Here is a 20,488-nt window from a genome sequence, read left to right on the forward strand (position 1 = left end):
ACGTAATTATATCCCTCAATGCTAATTGTAACTGGTTTAGGGGAAAAACAAAGAGAAAGAGGCTTCAAAATCTCTGGAAACTAAAGCAGCTGTTACAATTTCCAGGTATTCCTTGTTCCTCTGTTTCTTTGAGATCCCGGCTCTGTCTGCTTCCTAGTAGCTTTGGCTGGGCCTCAGATCGCCCAGGGCAAACGCAGGCCTGGCTCTGCCCTCCCCAGCTCTCTTTTCCTGTCCTGTAGCTTCTTGCCCCTCGCTGCTCCTTTGGCTCTCATTTCTCTGACTCTCTCTCAACCACTTTCATCCTCTTAGAAGAGAATGGACCGGTGAGGAGGTTGAAGGTGTTGGAGGAAGTGACCTTTTCCTGCTCTCACCAATGCTTGGTCACCCCCAGGAACCATGAGCTGCTGTCATGTGGTTGTCCCTGGCAAGGCTGGCAAAGTGGGTAGAGCTGGACCTAGTCCCAGGGCTTTTTGACCCTGATGTGTGACAAGGATGCTGCACATTCTCGGTGTTTCCTAGGCCAGGCCTGCCCCCAGGCTGCTCTCAGCAGGAAGAAAGTGTCAGGGGGTTCCACCAAGTGGTCACTGGACTGAATGTAATACAGCGCTGCCTTGGGTGGCTGGGGAGACAGAGATGAGAGGTCAAGGATGACATGTGGGGATGTCAAGAAGCTTCCTGGTGGTGATGTCTAGGATGAGAGTATAAGTGTGGGGAGGAGAATTAGCCATCAGTGGGCAAGGGAGTAGGCCCAAGCGCCTAGGTTTAGCCCGATCATTGGGTGTGAGGATTGCTGTTGTGAGGGCTGAGGAGCCCAATTTTTACCTTGGCAGCAAAGGGGGCGGGAGGGAGTGGTTTAAACAGGAGAATGACAGGATCAGACTTGTATCTTCGAGCAAACAGGCTGCAGACAGGAGCTGCTGGAGCAAAGGGGATCGAGTGGAGTCTTTGGAAGGAAGCCTGGCTGATTTTCATGAGTGCTGACCTTGGGTATCCAGCTGCTGTGATGGGGATGGAGAAGCTCTAGACTTTGAGGTGGTCACTTAACTGCTCTGTGCCTCCCTTTCCTTACCTGATTAAAGTGGCAGTAGTTCTATTTCCCTTTCTATATAGGAGAAGGGTTATCAGAAACTGTCTGTAAAGGTTGTAAAGGTTGAAAAGGGGAGCATACCCAGGGGACACCTTTCCAAAATCTGCACCCCCCACCTCTGCCTGATTGTAGCCTCACCAGAAGAGGGGGTTTCAGGCAGTTAACAGGCGGACAGACTCCTGGAACTCCAGCTGGACATGACAGTTTTTCTTGTGCTGTGACTCTGCCCACCTTTGAAGCTGAGTCCCAAATCTGGGCTTCAGGCTCCCTAGCAAGTATGGTTTTGTGCCATATTCCTCTTCTCAGAAATGGGCTTTCCCCATTTGACAACCCAGGGGTGGTTGTTACTGCCAAGCTCGGAGAGACACTTTCTCATCTTTCATTGTCAAGGTTGGAAGCCCATTTTCAGGCTTTCATGGTTCCTGGTTTCGGCCATGCAGTGCCAGGTATTCTGGCCCTGGCTTTGCCATCAGTTCTGTGGACCGGGCGCTTTCATTAAAATTTCCATTAACTTTTTTTTTTTTCCATTTTTTTAAGCTGGTGAGCAATTTATAGATTCATTAACTTTTTACTACACTTGTGAAGCCAGGAAGGGAGGAAGAAAGGAAATGAAATATTTGGTCTGCAACAATTTGCTTAAAGATGGTGGCCCTTAAATATGGAGGACAAGAAGTGCTAGATAAATAGGAAGAAATTTTAGGAGGGGCTGCAATCTTCCCAGAAGCATCTAGAACTGGAATCTCTTTGCTAGGATCACCACCTCTTTCATTCCACTCTCACTGCCTCCCTCTTCCACCCCAGCTGATCCATTCTTTTGCTTGTAGCCACTGCTTATTTTTTCACCAGATGGCTGTTCACTCGTTGATGACACACCTCCCCCAGGGAGCCAACCGGAAAGCTCAGTGGCTCTGATTGTATTTTCTTTTATTGTGGTACAGCCTGTCTCCTTAGAACGCTCTCATTTCATTTCATTTTGGGGGAGTCAGCATGGCACAATGGTCTAGTACATGATCTTTTGAGCCAGATAAGCTTGGGTTCAAATACACCAACCCTGTTGTGTACTAGCTGTGTGATTTTGGTAATAGGACTTTGACTCTCTAATCCTCAGTTTCCTTGTGAATCACAATAGTACTGGGAACTCAGTGAAGGTCCAGAAAGGTGGCAACAGTGAAGTGGTGAGAACAGAATGAGATGGTCTATTAAAGAATACCAAGAATACAGTCACGTTCTAGGCCATGCCCCCTGCTTGGACTGCCCACACATGAGTGCTCTCACTTGGATTCAGAAGGATCCAGAAGGACTAGGACTGCAATATCTTTGCTACAGCCACAACTCACTTCTTCTCTGAGGACCTCCATTTCCCCAGTTGTAACGTGGATCAACAGTCTGTTATGAGGATGATGGATAGCATGTTTAAGGAGTCTTTCAAGCGTCACTGGCACATAGTAGCATCTCAGTACACATGGGCTGTTTTGTGGTCATTGTGGTGCAACTACATACAGTGTAAAAACCTCAGTCTCAGTGTCCAGTGTATTTAAAAAAGCAATAGTCTGAAAGATCACCACACCACTGTCCAAGCGTCTTAGAAAGAGGCGATCTCAGTTACTTGCAAAGGGATGCTCAAGGTCATCTTGTTCAGCTGCCAGGTGGATCTTGAATGCAGTGAGTGCTGAACTTCCCCGTGGACAGGTGTGCCTGGACTCTACTCCATATCTGCTCAGTCACCACATCTTCAGAGGATCCCCTGTAAGTGCAGGGGTTGTATCTAAGGGGTAGAGCATTTGACTGCAGACTGTAGATAGAAGTGTTGTACATACAGTCCCAGACCTTCAGCCTTAAGAAGGACATAGCATCCCAGGAAATCATCTTGTCCCAACTCCTGTCTTTGTAGATGTGCAGCCTTTATAGAGTAGGTTGAGTTTTTCCTTAAATGTAGTATTGGTAGAAAGCTAAATAGGAAGGAGAGGAGAATAACCTCCATTTTTGAGCCTTCCAGGGCAAGCACTTAAGGGATATATGTATGTGCACATAGTGTGTGTTTGTGTAAAGGGATGTGTATCGTTTTCTGCGCTTGTCCTTCTCAGTGCATTGGTGTTTTTCACGTAGCTCTCTACCATTCACGAGCATCCATTCTAATAGTTTTGTAAGTAGCAATTTGTTTACATCCTTGTGCATAATGTTTGTTCCTTAGTTTTTATTATAGCTAACCTACTGGACATCTTTATGCATGAATCCATTTTCTGTATGATGTTTGCAGAATTGTTCCCCAAAGTAGTCAAAGGGCATGAGAATTGGTAAGGCTGTTTTGACAGTGCCAAGTTAAAATTCCTGGAAGGTGGCAGTGGATGTGACAGCAGAGGGCACACAGCTGCCTCGGAGTTTGTTGGAGAAGAACACCATTTGGGAGAGTTGACATGACAGTTCAGCCACAGTACTGCCTTCTCATCCTCTGTTTTAGCTGAGGTTGGTAGCTGCTCATTTGTCTTATTTGCCCAAAGACTTTGGATCATGAGCTGGTGGCTAGAATACTAATTTCTACATGCCTGGCCTCTAACACATCAGTGCCCATGATACAGAGCTCCACATGGGCCTGGTGCAGGAATGATATAAAGCCAGCACCTGTGAAAGGGCCTTGCTGATTGGATTCTAACAATGCATCTTACTTCCACCCTAGACTTTTATTTTCCCTTCATACAATAGACCTTCTGTCTCAGAAAACTGCATTGATGAGGCAATGCTGTAATTTGTGCACATGTTCTCTAATGAAGTCAGTCAGTCAGAAAAGGAGATTCAAACCTAGTTTTGACTAAAGTGTTGGTGGTTGCCTCGAACAGGAGTGGTCAGAGCTTTGGGTAGACTTCTGAGAATCATAGTGTCTTCAAATGTCTCCTCTTAATTGTTAAGTTGTAGGATTTCCTGCAATTTCCCAGTCTGGATGAAGTTTAGGCATATTCCATATTGTGCTGCCTTGACTGTGAAGATTGCAGACTGTTGATGTTGTGGTATGTTGACTCTTTGAGATGAGTTTAAAGGTGATGAAGAAATAGTGACACTAACAGTGACACTAACAATGGTAGCCATTATTTACAGGCCAGCACTGTTCTAAGGCCTTACATTTATTAACTTTTATTACTTTAACAGTTTCATTAAGTTAATTTATTTCACGAAAGAAAAGCAAGACATGAGATCTTGGAAAGGGAAACTGGAACCAGCAGATGAAAGGAACCAGGTATTTGTCTTGGAAGAAGAGATTCACTGGACTTGAATCTCAGCCTTTCCAGTAATTTATGCAACTTTGGGTAAAGTCTCTTAACCTCCATTCCCTCTGCTCCGCAATGGAAATCTTGACTCCTACCTTGTAAAGAATTAAGTGAAGTAATGGATATGGACATCTGTCAATCACTAAAGAAATGTGGGGCACTGGTAGAATGAGTGTGTTATTCCTGCCTCACTCCAGACTCAGGTTTCTGGAAATCTGGATCATCTTCCCCTTTAAGGTTGCCGTGTGGATGCTTTCTGTGTGCTGGCCCATCTGGTGGGCACTAGGGAATCCAGCAGCACAGCCCCTGTCCTGGGAAGATGTATGGTGCATCTGGGAAGACAGGTCATAAAAAGATGATGGAGTCTACCAGCTGGTTGATCAATATCATCGAATGACCCAGGGAATAAGTGCTTTATGAATGTAGGGGAGGGAGATGGGCCCTGTGGCCTGGGGGAAGTAGGAGCGGAGCTTTCAAGGGAAGGGGAGAGGCCCTTTCTTTGCCCAATGTATTGATAGTTGGAAACGAAGCCTTCATATCAGCCTGGACACAGAGGCGCTCAGCCTTGAGTCTTTGTCCTATGGGACAGGATTGCTACTTTCTCTTAGGGCATGGTTTTACAAGCAATACCACAGATTTCCAGTGTAGATCTGGAGGGGTTTTGAAGGTGGAAAGTCCTGGCATCCTGGAACTGTTTCCCCCTCAGCACCCCAGCAGAACCTCTGCTCCTGATGCCAGTGAACATAGTGTTCTAGATCTGCTCAAGAGATGCTTCTAGAGCGTCACTGGGTGCTGGGGTCTGCTCAGTGGTAGATGAGGGACATCTTGCCCTCTCTGTTACAAGTTTTCTGTCAATAGTAGATTCTGTTTTGCTGCAAGCAAAAATACCCTGGAAGGCCATGCAAAGGTCTCCCATGTTGGGGCCTGGGACTGGATGGGCAGGCTTCCCTTTCTCAGACTTGTGGGGTCCCTTCAGCACTCAACCAAGGAAGATAGTTCTGCTTGTGAGGAAGTTAGTCCAGACCCGGACCTCGTGGTGAGCTCTGCAGGACCTTGCCTTCAGGTGGTTGCTGCCCTGCAGGTTCCCTAATCTGAGCTGATCATCTGTTGGTGGGACCTGTTCTTTTCTCTGCTGTGCACTGTTGCAGGAAACTACCCTTCCCAGGTGCCATTGCGTCTCTCTGGGCTCTCTGGTCTTTTAACAGTTTAGCCGGAAGGATGCACAGCAGGGAGATTGGAAGGCGGAGGAAGGGAAAGCCTGGGGATTTTCCTCCCACTCATTTGCTGCTCTTGTGGTGTGTTTTCTGTGCCTCCAGGTCCTCCCTCTACGATCTGCTCCTGTTGGCGGCTTTTGTGATCAGCCTCAACTTCTGGTAACACCCTCTGTTCCCCTCACTTCCCCAGGCGTCGAGATGGTAACCTGAGTTCCTTCATATACTAATCCTTGGCTGCCTTTCTATCTCCTCTTGGACTTCTCTGCCCATTCATCACCTTCGTACTCAAGTTCCTACATTAAATCGCCTCCACTTTAAATACCTAGTGTGGTTTCTGTTTATCTGGTCTTCCAGGATAGTTGCTATAGGACATACCCCACTTATCAGGCCCCTTGGAGCTTTGGGCTTTTCCCACCCTACAAAGCCTTTGGAAGATCACGACTGCCCTGGTGACTTCAGGACAACAGATTGATTTTTCTCCTGCCAAAAAAACAAAAAACAAAAAGCAACCCAAAGCATCAGAATTGTAGAATAATTTCAAAATAGTCTGGTTGTCCAAATTTCTCAGCAGGCATTCATTGGGATGTGTGTAGAATTACCATCTTTCTTTTCTTCATGGGCCTCTCATTTTCGTAAGAAAACAGGCAACTCCATCCGATCCAACTGTGAGAGGAACTATTTTGATTTTTTAAAAATGCATGCAGTCATTTCCCCCTCCCCCTATTTGCCTGGGCTGTTGATCTTGTGATATATTTATAGAGATTGTGGTTGGCTGACCAGGAGTTATTTTGCAATAGGAATTTGTAAGATTTCTACTTTGAGCATGTGTTCCAGACTTTTCTGACTTTAAAAAGAAAAAAAATCTTTCTTAGAGCATCCACTTCGCTCTTGTGTAATCCTTTCACAACCAGAGTCAGCCTTGTGTTTTACATGTAGTTTTTGCTCTGTGTATTTCTTTTGATTCTGGCCTTTTCTCCTCATTGGTGTCTCTTTTTACTCCAAGATCTGAAAGACCATAGCTCCTTTTTTCACAAGAATTATGTTTACACATGAGAATGCGGTGACAGGGAAAGGGGTACTTTGAGGGTCAGGAGACCTCAGTTTCTTTATCTTTAAGAAAAGGGTTTTGGATGAGAGTGGAGGGGCGCGCATGCTACCACCTCCTGCTTTACCCTGCTGGCTGCAGACATCAGTAATCCATCACAGCACCCCTCCTAGCTGAGCTCTGCTCTGGCTCCAGAATCTTTCTCCATACATTGCTGCAGGCAATGGCTGCAGAGGTGGAGGTATTCCCAGGTGTGCAAGCATGCCCTTGCTGCTCCAGAAGACTGTGTCTGTAGACAAGAAGGCCTGCTTCCTGGCATGGTGCCTGAGGCCCAGCTGGTCAGAGTGGACTTCAGTACACCTGTGAGGACAGCGTGGAGCAAAGACAGAAGTAACACAAACAGAATCTACAAGTTTCAGAACCAGGAGGGTCCTCAGAACACCCCTGGTCAGAGTCTTCAGTTTATAGCCAGGGAATCTGGGGCTCAGAGGAAAGACAGGACTTGCCTAAATAAACAATAATTAAAAAGCTCAAGATAAATGATAAGTCATTTTAATAAATGATATTCGCGTACAGCCAATACTTATATAGCATTTAATATTTGCCAGCATTGTTTTGAGAGCTTTGCATATGTTAACTGAGCAAGTACTGAGTACCCTGTGAGGTAAGTCCTGTTATTATCTCCATTTGACAGATTAAGAAACCAAGTCTTGGAGGGACACTTCCTCATGTCACATGGCTTGTAAGTGGCAGAGCCAGGGTTTGACCCCAGGCCAGCTGACTCCAGATTCTATGTTGCGAAGTACTGTACCAAGTAAATCTTTCGGGGTAGTGGGGGTGGGGGCAGGAGGGGATGAGGATCAGAACATATTTGGGTATTTTTTTAAAATGTATTAATTTTGGGCCTCCCTGGTGGTGCATCAGTTGAGCGCTGGGTCGCGAAGCTGCCCGCAGCCTCTGCAGCGCTGGTTCGATCTCCGGCTGCTCCCCGGCCACCAGAGGAGGGTCCCACATGGTGCGCAGACCTCTCCTGCCGCCCGCTGCTCCCCTCAGCAGTGTACTTCGGTCCTTCTGCCTACTCTGCTCCCCGCTCTGGCTCTGGTGAATTCTCTCACCCTCCCGCGCTGCTTCTGACTGTACCCAGTGCTTGTATAAACAAACAAACAAAAACAAACAAACAAATAAATAAAAATACATGCCTCTTTTTAAAAAAAATAAAATGTATTAATTTTACTCTCTACCATCACTGTAATCATGATGACATCACCTGGATCTGTGACTCATGTGGCACTGTTAGCACTGCTGGCAATGTTATAGGTTTATACCTTTACGTCCACCCAGCAGCTGTGCTTTGTAGGAAATTCTTCTACAGAGGACACTGAGACTGAAACGTGTGATGTGACTTGTGTTTTTCATGGCGTTCCTGAGTGGCCCAGGCTGAATTTGGAGCCCTCTCTGCCTCACCCCAGATGTCAGAATTAGGAGGTTTCTGAGAGGCCGTAAGTCCAGGAGATGGGCAGCAGAAGGGCTGGCAGTCTGAGGAAGGCCTGGGGCCAGGGTCCTCTCCCAGCTTGGGGGGGCTGCTTCTCTTCCCTGGGGACTGTCTGGGCACCCCAGTATCACCTTGGACATGTCACAGCCCTTTATTGTGGTCTCCCTGAAAGAGCTTTGAGGAGCAACCTTTTCCCCTTACTGAAAAAATACCTAAAGGGGTAACTTTGAAAACTGTCTTCCAATTCTGGGTTCACCTAATTTGGAGCTTGCAACTGTCTGTATTTATAATAGGGTTTTTTCCCCTGTGAAGCAAAAAAGTTTTTCTTTTTTTACCCCTGTGGGCCCCCCCCCCACCACCACTTCCTGCTGATCTGAAGCGAATATTTATCATGTATTTAATGAGTAATCTGAGTCTTGGCTTGGTGAGGCTGTACCAGGACATGGTTTATGGCTGATCTGGTTTTAACTCGCTCCAGGCGGTTTTCCCTGGAGTTTTCTGTAAAATCATAAACCTGGAGAGAGAATTTTTGTGGAATCCAGTCACATGACTCACTCTTTTGTAAATTGAGAGATTAACTGTGTGACTGTAAAGAATGGAGACACTTTTCTTTTTTTAAAAGAAAACAAACAGAGCAGCATTATTCACCCAGAGGAGTGTGTCCACTCTCGGAAGACAGAGGTGGGGGCTGTCACTCGCCAAGGGCCAGGGTCTCTGCGCTGTGCCCAAGGGCAGTGTGGTATAGGGTGTGAGAAATGCAGACCTAGAGTGGAGCATCTAGGTTAGAGGCCTGCGGAGCCTCTTCCCAGCTGATCCCTGCTCTCTGCAGATCTTGGTGTCCTTGTCTACATAGTGGGATTGAGACGGTCCTTACCACTTAAGGTGGTTGAGGAGATGAAGTGAGATGGTGCATGCAGTGCCTACACCCAGGACTGGCATATAGGAGGTGCTCAGCAGGTGCCAACTGCTTGTGATTATCATGGCCATTGGAGGCCCTTGGTACAGCATTCATAATACAAGCCCCATTATGTGGATGTCAAGGCTCTGCTCCAAGCCTGTAGCTGATGAGCTCTCTTCTTCCTCACAGCAGCCTCTGTGAGTTGGGCAGCAGCGCATTCCCACTTGACAGAGGAAGGCACAAAGGCACTGAAATGTCAAGTCACTTGCCTGAGGTCTCACTAGCCAGGGGCAGGGTTGTGCCCCACCTGACTCTGCTGCTGGTAGCCATCATCTTTAGTCCTGGAGCCTAAGGGCTTCCATCACTGGTCCCAGAAGGCAGACCAGGCCTTGACTGACCCTGCCTGGATGTGGGTATCAGTCTTGTACCTGGTCTTAATGCCTCCCTTTGCCTTTTCCAGCAGTCCTTTTGCACACAGAGTTCTGTATGTTTCTCCTCTGCTTAAAGCTCTTTGTGTTGGGTCAAGGATATAAGGGAACTCACTCTTTTATCTGTGACTTCTATAAAGGTAAACTTATTTCAACATAAAGTGTTTAAAAAAAACCATAGCCTCATTGGACCTGACCCCAGGAACAAGCTCACGCTTCCATTCACAGCCTTACACTCCTTCGTGAGTCAGCCCAGTGGGGGGAACAGAATTTACACACACTAAACAACCAGTAACTATTACCTGACGTGTTGGACCCAGAGCGCACCCCTTGGTGGCATCCAGAGTTCTGGAATAAGGAGACTTCTCCGGACCTGCATGCCAACTCCCGCATGGTAGCTAAGGCAGGCCGCCGCCCCCTCTCTGAGACCAGCAGTCCCCCTTCCTCTGAGGTTGGGAGTCAGGCCCAAGCGTGGAGGTAGAGACCAGGCCCACTGCACAAAGCTGGAGACTGACAGGTGTTTATTTCTAGCCCGTTCTACTCCCAATAGTTCCATGTCCTGGAGCTTTTTCTTCTTCCACGTTCCCAAACCATCACTTCCCTTTCCTACAAATGACCGTGGCTTCTGGGTTGGCTTCCTTCCCAGGCATTGGCTGCCTTCAACGGTGCACTTGCCTTCCGAGGTGGCTGAGAACCTTGAAATAAGTCAGAACTCCCCAGTGCAGTTTACAGGTGCTCAGTAATTACTGGCTGCTATTGTTATGAGAAACAGTAGTGGTGGTGGCGATGATGACGATGATGATGATGAAGAAGAAGAAGAAGAGGGCCTCCCTGGTGGTGCAGCGGTTGAGCGCTGGGTTGCGAAGCTGCCTGCAGCCTCTGCAGCACCGGTTCGATCCCCGGCTGCTCCCCGGCCACCGGAGGAGGGTCCCGCATGGCGCGCAGACCTCTCCTGCCGCCCGCTGCTCCCCTCAGCAGTGTACTTCGGTCCTTCTGCCTGTTCTGCTCCCCGCTCTGGCTCTGGTGAATTCTCTCACCCTCCCGCGCTTCTGACTCTACCCAGTGCTTGTATAAATAAATAAATAAATGTTTAAAAATAAATAAATTAAAAAAAAAAAGAAGAAGAAGAAGAAGACAACTTCTAGAGGCTGCTATGATCCTCATGGCCACCCACCAGAGAGAGAAGAACCTGCCTGTACCTGGGAACCCATAAGAATAAGACAAGGCCCTGCTGGTTCCATTCCAAGGAAGCCTGATTTCTTGACACTTGACCTTGGAGAGCAAGAACCTAGAGTAGGGAGGAAGGAACAACGTAACTGGGAGGAATAAAGAAATCGGTCAGTTCCCGTGGGATTCTCTTGTAGTTGGAAATTTAACCAATCAGTGATAGTGGCTTTGGGGCCTCCCTTGGAGAGGCTTCCTGTACCGGTTTGGGGGCCAGGCTACATGTCTGTTCTGTGGAGCACTGTAGCTACTCTACAGCAAAGGAGAAGAAAAAAGATGAAACCATTATTCTATCCTTCCCAGGGCTAGAGGCTGCAAGGCCAGATGGAGGTGTGGACTCTGGCCTGGGGCATCTAGGCAGGGGATCCTTGCCTGCTGCTGGCATATTGGTGGGCTGGTCCTTTCCTTCAGATTGGTGAAGGCCCTCAGAGAAGCCTATAGCTCTGGCGGGTTCAGCAACAGGCTACCCACCTGGGCAAGATGGCACCGGCCTTCTTACTCCTGGCACCCAGCTTGTGGCCACTTCATTTGCGTCTAGGTTTTAAATTGCCTCTGTTGAGTGGGGGTTCTGTGCATCCCCAGCATCCCTCCCTCTGGGAAGCCCTTCCTGACCCTGTAGTCTCATTGGATCCTGTTGTCAAAGGTGCTTATGGCGCCCAGGCCTTTCTCTTTGTACCTATCTCAGTTGGTTACTATACATTGATAGTGTGAAGTAGTTAAGTAACTGCCTTTATTCTTCCCCACTGTCCTTGATGCTGTTGTATCCCACTAACTACTCTGGTGCCCAGCACAGAGTAAGCACTTAATAGCTAATATTTGATGAATGAATAAGGAACTATGTCTGATTTAGTGTCAGCACCCTAAGGCTTTGCTCAAAATCACACATCTAGTATTAACTCTAAGCATCTACTGAAAAATGGTATCACTCACCTGGGTTTCAGCACTTTTAATCCAGAGCATTCTCTGGCAGCTGCCATTCACCCCTCAAACTTCGGACCCAGGGCATCTGTGACCTTGAGTCACCATGTAAACTTAGGAAGCAAATGCAAAATTAAAAGCCAGGCATACACATTAAAAATATATATATTGAATGTGATATAAAAAACAAGATTCTTGTTAGAGAATTTATATCTTTAGTTTCCTGGGAATGGAATCAGCTTTATAACCTGCAAAGCTGTTGTTTGGTATTAGCATACAAACCCTCAGTAGGTGTTCCAGGAACACCTGGCGAGAACAAGCAGAGGACGACCTGTGCTTATGTTACGTTGTGGTCTGTTGGTTAGTAGGGAAGCAGTTCATCTACATTGTTTGGGGGCAGGTTTGATTTGATGGTTCATACATGAAGGACATGTGTGTAAGAGAAATGGTCACAAGCTTGGGTTGAGAAGATGTGTGAGCCAGTCACTCAACCCTTGGATGCTTGTTTAATTCTTTGTGATAGAAGATAAACTGCATTGTGTCCTTTGCAGGGTTACTGGGAGAATTCCATGAAGTATAACAATCCACAGAGCGCTGTGCTGATGATTGATAATCTCATGTACCAAAGAGATGCATTTCTATTTTTCTTGATGCTAAGCCCCAAGAGTTTTGGAATCTTCCTTGACTCTGTCTCATACCCCCACATCTAGTTCATCAGTAAGTCCTGTTGGTTCTACCTCCCAGTAAATTCAGAACCCAACCCCTCACAGCCACCTTCCTCTTTCACTGGGGCGGCTGTTGTAGTCACCTCTTCAAAGGCCTCCTGCTGCCTCTGCCCTTGCTGCATTGTCTGTGCTTAGCATAGCAGCCAGAATGATCTTTTGAAAAAGGAAGTCGATTGTGTCACTATGCCAGAACCTCCCAGCGGTTCTGCAGAGTAAAAGCCAAAGCCCTTCCGTGGTCTGTGAGGCCCTACACAGGTCACCTCCCAGATCCCAGCTCCTCTGGTCCTCACTCACTCCATCTCAGACATCTTGGCATCCTCGCTGTTCATCAAGCGAGGTGCTGGCCATTCCCTCTTACCCACACCCCACAGGGCCAGCTCCCTCACCGCCTTCCATTGTTTGCCCAGTGATGCCTACTCTGACCACCTTATCCCACTGAACCCTGCTACTCCTGCCTGCCTTGCTCCTAGGACTCAATACTTGCTCCCATATGTTTTACTTATTTATTCTTCCTGTTACCATCTCCCTCCACTTGAGTGTAATCACCTTGAGGGCAGGAATATGTCCCAGCTGCCTAGAACAGTGTCTGGTATATAGTAAGACTTGTCAGATAAGTGAGTGACTTATTCCTACTTTGAATCTTGATTCTTAGTGGGAGAAGCAGAAAATTCAAGTTAAGTCTTGGGAACTCACTGGATATTGGAAAGGAAAGCAGTAGGTTCACGGAGCTTGGGTTGTCCAGACCCATTTGTCATCGAGTCTTCAGTAAAGAGTAGGGGACTTAGAACCATTCTCTGGGCAGTTACAGGGGCTCCGCACTACTTCTTGCAGGTGTGGTACCTCCTGCAGGTCTCCAGCTCAAGTGCCCTTGGTTTTACTCATGGCGGAGGCTCTGAGTACAATCAGTTGTACCAATTGATCATTTAAAACAAATTTTTGTATTCAAATTCATGCCCATATGTATAAAAGACACTTTATGGAATAATATGTATTTGATACTCATGACTATAACATGCACATGGATTGATACAAAAAATAAAAGACTTCAAAGGCATTTCAGCATGCAGAGACCTTCTCTCCTGGATTCGTAGTCACCTTGCCCTTCCATAAGAGTGGAGGGAAGCCCTGGGAACAGTGAGTGGTGGACTTGGAATTGTCCACCAGTGGATTTGAGGTTATCCATTAGAGTGCTTAATGCATAGTAGGCTTTTCAGAAGTAGTACCTGTTGAGCAAGCAAAGGAATAATTATTTAGAATCACTTGTTATCTCATCCAAATGCAATTACTAATACAGTTCATCAATCATCTAAGCAACTCATTATCAGTATTTCCTGAGAAATAATAATAAACGGATGCCTACTTGGTGACTGTAATATTTGCCCAGTCTAGCACCTGCCGTGGGTGCTGGCATCTTGGCCCTGTGTGGGATGTGGTGTTTGCTCAGGAGGAGCACCCAGTCTGGGGGAAGGCGGGTGCTCCAGGGCCAGCCCCATCCCACGGAGTTGGTCAGAGGTGCTGGTGGTGAGGTGTTAGTGATGTTGGGAGAACAATGAACAGGGACAAATCAAATCTAGTGGGGGAGGAGTCACTGAGGTCTCCAGAAAGTAAGTACTTTTTAAGTTTCTGTGTGGAAGGGAAAAGGCAGGGTCCTAATTAGACCACCATGGAAATGGGCCACACCATGTCTGTACTGACTGGGCTTGACCGGTGGCTGAGGCGCCATCTTGAAGTTGCCCCCTGAAAGCTGGTGGCCCCCTCAACCCGCTCTGAGCCCAAGGGAGCTCAAGCCCCCACATTTGTGGTGGCACCTCAGCTTCCTGAGTCTGTGGCTCCACTCTCTTATCACAGAAAGGCATTTCATTTTTCGAGATCAGGCAGCCAGGACCCAAGGAGCTGTTTTCCTCCATTGTGCAAGCATGACAAATCATTAATTTTTGATTGATTTGCTTAGAATTATGGGCGCCCCAGCATTCTTTCCGCCGCTGAACAGCTGTATAACAAATGAATATATCAGTGTGCACAAAAGATTGGAGATCTAAGAGAAGCAATTACATTGGCCACCCTCCCCCACCCTCAACCTTCCCGGGCAATGAAGGGAGGAAATTTTTACCAGAAATTCCTCAAGTGGCTTTAAAAAAAAATGCCTTTTTATAATTGAATTAAATCTTTATCTCTTCATCTTTTGCTGCAGATTTCCAAATACATACCAGTTTGCCACGTGCTTGGATTCTATCCATCCACGAGAAATCTTTGATAATGAAATTTCAACTTGTGAATTAAAACCAAAAGGAAAAAAAAGGAAAAAAAGGAGCAAATTCTACTCCTCCTTTTTGTATTTATTTATTTTTTTTTTTTGGGTCGCTGCTATTCCTTTAAGATTTTGGAACCGTACCAGTGCACTAAATGTGACCTCCATAACTTTTAAATTAAGAATTTATGCTGGCTTGAAATTTATGAAATATTTCAGCATGAAAGAAAGCCTTTTTCCCTCAGGAAAATTGAGCAATAAATCACAGCACTGTGGATTTACTGCCCTAGAGCCAGCGAGAGATAGGATTTTTTTTTTTTTGCTTCATTCTAAAAAAAAAAAAATGTAATCATATAAGACAGCTTAGCTGCTATCCTCCCACTCTCTAGAATTTTTAATTTCAGCTGTTTCTGCTTGGATTTATTTCCAATATTCCTGCTCGGCTTTTCAATTTCCTCAGTTATTAAATTTTAATTCAGTGCATTAGCATTTAAATTAAAAAAGGGTTTATTTTATCGAAATCGTTGGCCAGCCCCCATCCCGTAGCACACGAATTGCCTGTTTCTGCCATTTGCACAAAATGTGAAATGCAGCTAATGTCTTACAACTTACATTTGCACAAATTTAGAAATAAAATTTCTGGGTTTGGAATAATATTTTCTTTCCAAGAAAATCCTTAATAAGAGAATGGAAAAGAACAACTCAACATTCATTTGGGAGGGAAGAGGAAGGCCAGATGAAACCAAAAATAGCCTTGCCCAGATCCTAGGGAGAAGCTGGTGTAGAAGGACTGGGTAGAGCTTGGAGAAGGGGGCAGGTACCCTGGGGCAGTGGTTTGTGGATACCTTTACCTCCACTTCTGGAAGAGTGAGTAAGAGGGTCTCTCAAGGATCCATGTGCCTTACCATATTTCTTTTTGCTACAGAGGGATTAGGTTAAAGTTGGGTCAGCTCTACAGACAGTGGCAGATGAAAGGGAGGAGGCAATGATGCGACTTAATCTCGAGCCTCCTCTTCCCATTTTAACCTATGAGAATTTCATAGGGAAAGAAAAGAACTTAGCCAAGTTCAAGGTCTTCGTACCTTGAGTCAGACTGAGGAGGACCAGGGAGCCACATCCTTCAGGAGCACATGGTACAGTGGCAGCCGAAGTAGAGGCTCTGTTACTTAAGCAGTCCCTCCCCAGGTTTGCTGGCACCTGTGTTTCTGTGTTCAGCGTCATTCTGACTCTGGAGAAACCTCAGGCCTCTGGGGTCTGGTGGATGCTCATGAGATGCTTACTTGCCATTTGGGGTGCAGATCAGGCCAGAGCCAGGCTGGGATGACCCCTGGCACCATTCCTACCAGCTTGCTCCTCTGTTACGTAATTTCATTCAAGCTGCACCTCATTCTACTGGACCTTTATAACTGTAGTGAGGGTTGTTAATGATCTTTATTATTACAGCTGAGTCTATGCTAAGTGCCTTTACATACATTAACTTTACTTAAATCTTACGCTAGTCTCCTGAGGTAGGTCCTTGGATTAGTGTATTGCCATTTTGCACATGAGGGAAACAAGAATCCTTGAGCACGTAGGGGACTTGCCTGTGATTATAGCGCTAGAAGGAGGCAGAACCAGGACTCCAGCTTAGACCATGGACTCTGAACCCAGGCGCTCTTCAGCTTGGGTTCAAATTGCAAATGAAGTTATATGATACTGGGTAAGGATGGGTTTGTGTGTGAATTGGTGCTCTGAACTCTGGGTTTCAGCTGGGTGGCCCCACAGCTGCCCCTGTTGTTATGGTGGGGCCAGACTCAGCCAGACTCCACGCTGTGATTGACAGAAGCTGTGATACTGTCACACGCTGTCTTGGGCAGCCTTGCGCCCCTTGTCTGTCCACACCCCTGCCTTTATCAGCTTTCATGTCTACCAGTTAGGGGACATTTCACAGCTGCTGAGGTCCACTCCTCCTTCCAGTCAGTCTCTCTCCCCACTCCCACCACTATAGGTTTTGTTTGGACATCTGTTTGAACATTTTTCATGTTTTGTCCGTGTTTTGTAAAAGCGGATGGAAAACCTTGTGTGTTGGCTACCTGTGATAAGACGCTCCCGTGTCATAAACATTATAAAAGGGAAACAGGTGGAGATGATCAGGTGTGCCGAAAATAGAGACTCATGTCTCTTACCTAGTCATGTGTTCACTGCACTTGAACTGGACTCTCTGTGAAATTGTGAAGGAAAAGGACAAAAAAAGAACATTGAAAGTGTGTATGAAAAAATGGATGAAAAGCTAAAAATAAGTGCCCAGAGTTGAGTCTGAAAGGTGAGAGATCATTTGGGATTTTACCATTTTTTGAAGCTGTCCACCATTTCTGCCTCTTAGCATATGTACGTGAAAATAACTTCCCCTTTGCTTTTACATAGTAGTTATGAGGAATCAAGATGTCGCAAAGAGGCTGTAATTGATCCTTTGCTCCCAGTGAACTGATACACAAATCATTTTCTGCTTTCTTATTTCTTCCTCTGAAATAACACATCAGCATCTCATTAATTTCTCCCTCCCAGGTCTCATATTTCTACCTTCCTATTTGTCCTTAACTTTTCCATTTCCCTCTCGTGGCCAATGTGGGCAAGGTGGGTTCCCCCATTTCCAGATTGGCTCTCCTGAATGTTTGAAGGGAGATAAAAAATGACAGCGCTGAGAAAGGTGGGCTTCGAAGTCACCCAGATCTGGGCTTGTAACAAGAGGTTTTCAGTAGATGAATTCAATCCTTTGACCACCTGTGCTTCACTTGTAAATTGGGGATATGGTATATGTGTATTGGGTGAACTATAGAGAAGAGGAAATGAGACATTTGATGTCCCTACACTAGCACCTGAAGGGTAGGAGCGAGTCTGAATACCTACAGGGGCCAGGCAGATGACTGGGGGTAAGGCAAGAGGGAGTGGTAGGAACTGTGGAGAACCAGCTCTAGTTGCCTGGTCACATGGGACTGTGTGGCTTTCAGAAGCTGAAATTGGGCCCTTTTGGGGATGAGATCTCTTTATTTTTATATATTGGCTCTGAATCCAAGTTGGTCATTAAGTTTTGCCATTTTGCAATGTCTCACAAGCGCTTATCAAAAGGTAGCTGCTGCTGTTTTTATTTTAGGTCCTCAACCTTTCATCTGCAGTCCTGAAATCTGAAAAGCTTGAAAACAAAATGATTTTTAGTAACTGATGATGAGGTGGCAGAACTTGACCTGAAGAGAGAAGAGGCTAGTCCCTGTGTTCATTTAGGTCATACAGGGCTGACTCCCTAAGTTTCACTATAGCAGTATCAGTGTGTTTTGAGTACTGGGGCTCCCCACGCCCTGCCAGGGCTGTTCAAAATATAGAACACACGTGCGACATTACCTTTCTAAAATTAGAAAGATTCTGATTTTGGAAACGCATGTGTGCCAGAGTTCTGAGCTTGCGTTATCCAACTTTGATTACTATTATAAATGTTTTAACAAAGGTAAGGAATGCATCTTCCACCAGTGGTGGTGCAGGGAACCTAGGCATTATTCCCATATCGGTAGAGCTGGGCTCCCCTTCACTCCCCCTTGCCACCCTCCCCAACCCCCCAGCTCTGGACTGGGAGTAAGGTCCCCAGGCATTTGACATTCAGGCTCCATGAGACTTCAGAGCCTCAGTCTCTCCACCTGAAACAGAATTTTAGGATTTCTGTAAATTTCATTTGGCCAGTCTTAGCACCCCCATCCTTTACCCCCGAATAAAAGAGATTAAGAAACTGACACTCACTTGCCTCCCTCTGTTCATAAGGTTGGGGGACGAACTATTTTAACTTAGTAGAATTTTCCCCCTCTGGTTGGTAGGAATAAATCTGTGGCTACTGTTTTATTGGAAATCCCAGATGAAAATAAAAATGGTGCAATTCAATCTCAGATTTAGCTGGTTACTTACTTTTCACCGAGTCCCCAGGGCTCTGTGGTTGCTGGGTTTGTGTTGGCAGTGGGTGCTCAGCTGGATTTAAAGGGCCAGGCAAAAGGGGCGGGGGATGTTCTTACTCCCTCTTACCACTGGGGGCAGAGCTTCCCAGCCTGGAGAAATGGAGCGGGTCGTTGTGGCCAGCCCATCCCATATCTAAAGGGAGTGTTGAGTGGGAGCTTGGTGGGGTGGCAGTGGGTAGAATTTCTCTCTCGCCTTGGCTGACGTGGGTGTTTTGGGTTTCTTTTGCAGGCTGACGGAGCCAGTGCAGCAGGAAGGAAAAGCACGGCAAGCAGGTACTTTCCCCCTTCCCTGCCCCAAGTTGCACCCACATTCCTGTATTGGTCTTCACCTTCTACCTGAAAAGATAAATGGTCCAGGCCTTCTCCCCTTGCTGAGAAACACCCATGCTTCCCCAGAGGATTGAGGTGGGCAGCACTTTCCAGCCCTCCTGGTACCCTCCGTGGGCTCCTATGACTGGCACAAAGGATGACTCAGTCCTCGGTTGGCCTTTGGCCACTCAAACTGGGGCACATTTAGGGGTGAAGCACACGATGACGGGACCTGGGCTTGAATCCATTTCAGCTACTGTGTGTGAACTCTGGAGGAGCCAGCCCCATCCCAGTCTGGAGTTCATTGACCTGACTTGGGGACTTTACTAGTGCCCCAAGTCAGTCACTGCAAGGCAGGGAAGGGGAATATTGTGCTTTGCCAGACCAGGAGCTAGCAGGAAATGGGGCGAACCCCAATGGAAAGCTGGGCTTTCTCAAGGAGGGGGAAAGAGGACAGGACAGGCCCACGCAATGACATACAGCACTAGAGTAGTCAGATGGCCTTTTGAGGGCTTCAGAGACAGAAGAAGGCAAGGAACAGAGAAGAGAGATGTCTCCCCAGGCCACACAAAGTCTGGAACAGGCTCTAGGATCACCTTCTGGAGTCAGGGGTCAGATCACGAATGCCAAGCCCAGGAGTTTGTCTTAGTTTGTCTTGGAACACTAGTTCTTGAAAATGGTAATAGATTTTTGTGGAACAGAGGGATTTTGTGGCTAAAGGAGAGTGGGTTTAACAAAGTCAACAGATTTCTTTGCTGTTGGACTTTTCAGAGCCTTTAATTGCTAATGTGTGTGTTTGAGAACATCTAAGAGTGAGTGATAACAATGCCATGTTTCTCAAACTTGCTTAACCATGGAACTCTTATTGAAGCTCATTCCCTGGAGCAAGTGTTTTTTTGAAACATGCTTTGGGAAACCATGGAGAGAGCTGATGCCAGTTTTTGAACAGAAGAATAAAGTATCCAGCTCTGTGTTTCAGGGAGATCACGCTGGCACCTGTTGGCAGGTGGTTGGGAATGGCTAGAGTGAAGATGGTGCCACCAGGCTGGAGGTCATTGTGTCCCACCAACCCAATATGGGGCTCCTGCCATCTCCCCAATCTCCTCTTGTGTCATTCCGCCCCTCATTCAGTCTGTCTGTGATGCTCCTACAGCTTTCCCTAACACTCCAAACCATGTGTTGGTCACCTTTACCTGTGAAGTGCCAGATAGCAAATATTTTGTTCTTCACGGCACTGTGGTAACTTCCTAGCTTTGCCAGTGTAACAGGAAAGCAGCCACAGGTTATACTTAAATACTTAAACGGTGGTCATCTGATGACCTCTGATCTAAATGCACTCCTGCCTGAGAGCCTTTGCAACCACTGTTCCCTTTGCTGGAATGTTCTTTTCCTAATCTTCCCATGACTGGTGCCCTTTTATCCCTCAGGTCTTGGTTTCATCCTCAGAGAAGCCTTCCAGGACCACTTCTTCAAGGGCCCTGGCATGTGTCCCTCAAGGCATGCTCACACCCTTTCATTATCCTGCTGGTCAGTGAACTGTCACTGCTTCTCCCCTGGAAGTGCCAGCTCTGCGCAGCGACCACACTGTGCAAACAGTGGGCAGACCCCTGGCCAGACTCAGGGAGTGTCTGTGGTGTGGATACACTGAATGAGATGGAGAGGATGT

General features: G+C 46.7%; 1 protein-coding gene across 4 annotated transcripts in view; it reads left to right on the plus strand.

Annotated features, from left to right (window-relative positions):
• Positions 1-20,488, plus strand: part of ZNF618 (zinc finger protein 618) — a gene marked incomplete at both ends in the record, with an annotated part of 173,451 nt that overhangs the window by 77,357 nt on the left and 75,606 nt on the right. For all 4 annotated transcript variants that reach the window (XM_084238178.1, XM_084238182.1, XM_084238179.1 and 1 more), the window contains one exon: positions 18,743-18,786. In XM_084238178.1, the coding sequence (XP_084094304.1) occupies positions 18,743-18,786 (44 nt within the window). The remainder of the gene's footprint in view (positions 1-18,742; positions 18,787-20,488) is intronic.

This window comes from Talpa europaea (genome assembly GCF_964194135.1).
Source record: "Talpa europaea genome assembly, chromosome: 7".
NCBI classification, from domain to species: Eukaryota; Metazoa; Chordata; class Mammalia; order Eulipotyphla; family Talpidae; genus Talpa; species Talpa europaea.